Source organism: Coptis chinensis, chromosome 9 (genome assembly GCF_015680905.1).
Source record: "Coptis chinensis isolate HL-2020 chromosome 9, ASM1568090v1, whole genome shotgun sequence".
Taxonomy (NCBI): Eukaryota; Viridiplantae; Streptophyta; class Magnoliopsida; order Ranunculales; family Ranunculaceae; genus Coptis; species Coptis chinensis.
In genome coordinates, this window is record NC_141464.1 from 25,547,603 (window position 1) to 25,553,091 (window position 5,489).

The 5,489-nt window shown below is 38.2% G+C and overlaps 1 protein-coding gene across 1 annotated transcript; it reads left to right on the plus strand.

Moving 5' to 3' along the window:
• Nucleotides 1-1,091: 1,091 nt before the first annotated feature.
• On the plus strand, nt 1,092-1,631 carry LOC147475331 (uncharacterized). The gene has a single exon (XM_086585379.1). It carries the CDS (start codon nt 1,092-1,094, stop codon nt 1,629-1,631), a length of 540 nt encoding a protein of 179 aa, XP_086441505.1.
• Nucleotides 1,632-5,489: the final 3,858 nt, after the last annotated feature.

A 5,489-nucleotide genomic window follows, 5' to 3' on the forward strand; every position in this document is an offset into this window, starting at 1 on the left:
TGGATAAGGTGGGGAAGATTTGTAATAGATTTATCTGGTCAAGGCCAAAGATGGAAATGAAGATGCACCACTCGAGTCATGTAACCCTCAGAATTGAGAAAGAACAAGGAGAACTTCGTCTGATCGATCCAAAGTGTTGGAATCAAGCAGTGTACTGTGTCTTAGTGTTCAAATTGGCACAGAGATCAGATTGCTTGTGGGCAAAGTGGTCATGGGAACATAATATTAAGCACAACAAGTTCTAGAGTTTGAAAATACCATAGGACTGCTCCTGGGTTTGGCGAGAGATATTGAAACATCAGGAACTCTCATGGAAGTTTGTGAGGTATAGTATTGCAACTAGTAATGAAACAAGCTTTTGGCATGATCCCTGGTGCTCGGGACCTATCTCCTAAAATTCTCAGGCCAAAAGTCTGCTAGCCCACTCTGTACCTCAGGAAGCAAAAGTGGTCGAATTGATAAATAATGGCTGCTGGTCGCTAACCATCTTTGATTTACCCGAGTCTGAAGTTAAGAAGTGGATTCTGGGTACTTAAATAAACTCATACCTTGGTGAAGACAGAGTTATTTGGACTCCGTGGAGCACATGGGAGTTCTCTATTTCATCTGCCTATGCTGCTATTAAGAATGTGTGAAGTAAGGTAAAGTGGTTCAAACTTGTTTGGTGAACGCTTTCAGTTCCAAAACACTCCTTCATTATGTGGCAGTTATTCTCTGGAGCTCTGCCTACACAGAATCAGTTAATGGCGAAAAAGATGCTCAACCAGTCTCGCTGTTGTCTATGTGATTCCTATGAGGAAAGTTCGGCACATCTATTTTTTTATTGTTCTTATTCAAAAATTGGGTGGCAAGGTGTAAAAAAGGCTATGGGCTTATCAGAACATATTCGTGAATCTCATGCCGAATGGTATCGACTCATGCGCATTTGTAGACCAAACACTATGGCGTCTGAAGTGATGAGGGAACTAATCTGTGCGACTCTTCAAGCCATCTGGAATGAAAGAAACTGGAGGATTAAGAAGCAAAGATTCACACCTACTAAAGTGGTAAGCTTATGAGCCCTCAATAGAATGAAACTCTATTTGGAAAAAATGCTGGAAACAGTAAAGGAAGATGCGGTGCTGCGTTTGCTTCTGTCGAAGTTGGGAATAGGAGTAAGGTTCAAACAAAAGGTGGAACAATGTATTCTGTGGCAAGAAGCACCTTCTAACACTGTTACTCGAAATGTAGATGGGTCAATACAAGCTGACAATGCTGGATTTGGTGGAGTATTAAGGGATAACAAAGGAAAGGTAATTCTAGCATATAGTGGAACTTCCTATAGAAGATCGGTGTTGCACCAGGAACTGCTAAGGGTAGAAAAAAGGTTGGAAGGTGGCATACCTATGAGTATACGGAAGTTACAAGTTCAATCAAATTCTATGAGAGTGGTCCAGATCATGAACAACAGTAAGCAACCACCGTGGTACTGCAGGAACTTAGTCTCCCATATAAAACGTTTGGCTACACAGTTTGAAGATATTGAGTTTAAGCATGTGTTTCGGGAAGGTAATCAAGTGGTAGATTACCTAGCAAAAGTTACAAGGTCTGTATGTAATGATTCTATATTCTTTATACCCCCCATGGATTAAAAACTCTGTGAGTTAATTAAAGGGGATAAGGACGGAAAAATGTACATGCGTATTTTGGCTTAATAAAAGGTTGGGGTATCCTTAACCCCTAGTTACTTAAAAAAAAAATCTCCCTTACTCAAATTCTAAACAATTTAGGATGAACCTCAACTCTTAATCTAAACTCTTTTGAAGTATACTCACTACAATATTAAAGCTTCGCTCTTGCAAGACTATCTACTATGGTTTTGGATATATCATAATACTAACGCCTTTCGGCTAAAGCAAAGAAGGCCTTGCATGCGCGGGAATCTACGGATTTAAAGTACCAATCTCCTAGGACATTAAGCTTAAGGAAAAGCATAGCAAGGCCCGTATTGAGGGCCATGCTTCCTAAGGATACGTTGTTTTGGCCTTGGTGTACTACTTGAAATATACCAGCACCATATGTCTTGTGGATGTTTACCCAATCATAATTGTTGTCATTATCACCTATATAATTAAGCTCGTTATGTGGGGCAGCGGTTGGAATTTCTAAGGCATATGGGCACTTAAGTACTTAGTCAGTAAACAAGGTTTGTCATCTAATGTCACTATGAGTCTATCTTCTCCCGGAGAGTGTGTAAAGAATTCAACATGCTCATAAAAATATGTAGTAAGTGCTAGAGAATAAATTTGATCAGGTCTTACCAGTAGAGTTTCCCAATGGTGCTCCATAATCATATTATCAAAGTATGCACCGTACTTATCATTGAGAAATAGGTCCTCAAAAGACTGTTCCGGTATACTTTTTGGAAAAGACATAGCAAACAAGTAATGAACTTAAGTATTGGAAGTGTTAGAAAAAGAACCTGGAAATCCGAGCTTATAAGCTTGTAATGAGGGCGCGCGTGCTTGGAATAACATTTGGGTGGGCGCGGTGCACGCTAAGTTTGGTCTTGTGTGAGGCGCGTACGCACTCTGAGATGTAGCGATGTGTTTAAGTTTTTCAGTTATGAAACTACATGCTTAGTGATTATTTTTATAGTGTTTGGTTGCTAAGTCTAAGGCCGGATTGTTGATAAAATAAAAGATGTGAAAAAACATATTTTTAGAATAGTTTCCTACACATGAATTCTATTTCAGTTTTTGGAATTTCTATATATGATAAGCTTCCGAAATTCCCTAAAATTTTGACATTTCACGAAATTTAAGGTTCCTAATTACATTATGGATCCCAATTGATTTTAACTAGGACCATGGGTTGCATATAATGGGTTTCTCTATTAGATTAGCTTTTGAAATTCCGCAAAACTTTGAATTCCTCGAAATATCAGGTACCTAATTACAATGTGGTCCTAATTAATTACACAAGGCCTAAGGGTTCATATATTTTGGCCCAAAACTTATATAAATGTGATTAAGGTATGCGATTTCATATGTTCACATATATTAAAATATACAACCCCAAAATAATTTGAGAGGCGGGGTTCATGACATTGATCAAGTAAATTACCTAAAATATGCGGAATATCAACAGAAAAACTATATGGTAAAATAAAAATATGTGATTAATCATGCTTTAAATTGAACAATACGTGCATAGATGAATAATCACATAAACAAATAAATATACTAACTACTTAACTAAAAATGAAATTAACAATTAATTAAACTAAAGTTACTGAAATTGAAACAAATACGGAAATTAAATAGTTATTACAAAATAGAAATAATTCTAAATCAAATTCATCACAACAAATCAAATATAAATAAGCTATCCCTGGGAAGAAGAAGGTCCATAACTATCAGCAGGACCACGATGACGACGCTCACGTCTAGAGTCAAAAGAAGAAGGCAAACCTTCTGGCTGGGGCAGATGTCTCAAGACCTCGGCCTGAAAAACTGCCTGCGGCTCTTCCATATTCTCTATCGAATTAAGCATGTCAACATGGTTGTCGGCTATGGTTCAAATGTTATGCTCTAGGCTACGGTGATCATGTTGAATGGAACCTTGATGCCTCTATATCGATTCACAGAGCATAGTTAGGTTTCACTGATGATTATAAAGCGTACGCATCCCGCTATGGAGTAGTGAAAAGCATGCAAAATCAGAATTCGCACGATCCATAGCTCATCTTAACCATTAGGTCTCTCTTCAGGCAATGTCTAATGCCTTTGGACGCAGTCACTATAGTCCTTTGCGTTTGAGTGAAGCTTAATATGAATCCTAGGTGACTCAGGCACGCAACTCCAAGATAACATAATCTTAGTAACTAAAATAGGTAGGGGTGTAGTGCTCAGGCCTACAGCCATAAGCTCTTCACGTATAAAATCAATGAGGCAAAAATCATACCTCCTGTTTTATAGAACCCAAAGAACGTGCAGAAACAACAAGCTGATGTCACTCGGCTTCGAAGTGCTACAGATGTTCTTTCCTAGCCACTGTGTCACAACCAGCTGGTTAATCCTCAGTGACTACTGCCTGGCATAGTGAGAACGATCATTGTATCAACCCTAAAGCAACGTCTCTAGCATTAGCTGATGCACTCCATTAAACTGGGATCTCTGTAAGGTCAAGGTGACCTGTTTCGCTGGTATCCCAGTGATGGTAGCAAGCAAATCATAAGTCACATCCATTTGAACTCCGTCCAAATCCACAAACATTCTCCCTAAAGGAAGTATCCTCTTATTCTGATAAAACTTCAACACCAAATCCTCATGGTAAAACTCCTCAGAAGAGTACCACATTCTATCCCACCCTTTAGCATGCATCTCCATACCATAGAATGGCTGGAATATCTCCACGTTAAATGCGAATTCCATCATGATTTTTATTGTTCAGGATATTGGTAGGTTGGATTTTAAATAGGGGATGATTAGAAGAAGGTGTTGTAAAAATTTGGAGAAGGTCTGTGTAGTTGGGGGCGCGGGGCGCGCTTGGATTCAGTTTTGAGTAGGTGCGATGCTCACTAGGATCGAGTTAGGTTAGGTCAAATTTTGTTTGAGAAGATGAAGTGAATGGGCCGGTGTTGGATTTTAAATAGGATGATCGGTGGGGTGTAAATATCATGGGTTAGGTGGAAAAATGAAATTTGGCCCAAGCCCAAATTTTTTTAATAATCCCATCCTGTCCTGCTGCCTCGTAAACTTTAAACTAAGATTCAAAATTCGTTAGCTGTCCGATTTTTGTGAATGAGCTATGAAAATGATCAGCATGAAGAATGTTATCTAATAATCTAGGAAAAACTAAAATCTAACCGAGGGTGATATATGAAATGGAGAAGAACACCTCGAAATACGTAAATGGCATAAGTTATGAGGGCGAAGGAAAATCTAGAATAATAGATTGTGTCATATGAATCTATACGACCTAAAGCAGCATAAACAAATATAGGAAGTTGAGAGAACAAGGTGGGATGATTACCCACTTCTAAACAAAATTTTAGAATAGGCTGAAAAAATATTGTTGTGGTGAAAAAGAAGGTCTTTTAAACTCAGATACCCTAGACTTCTAATCTATCTAATATTTATGGGTTTTATATTTTCTAATTTTTATGAAAAGGATTTTTGAAAAGCAGAAAACAAACAAAGCAAGTAAAATTGTAAATCACTCTATATAGAAACACTACTCAAAAGAAATGAGAAAAAGTGTAGGAAAGGAATGCGTGAATTACATGAACGTGGACTAAGGATCTGACACTTACAACCACACACTCCGAAAGGAGGGTCCGGTTATCTTAATGGAGTACTTCCACAATATAGAATATGGATAGGAAGTACACCAAGCATAGAGGCCAGTCCTCATAAATAGGGTCTTGTATAACGGTTTCTTCTACAGTGGGCAAACGTAATTTGTGGAAATGTTTTAAGTGTTGGCCATTTACTTGAAAGGTACTG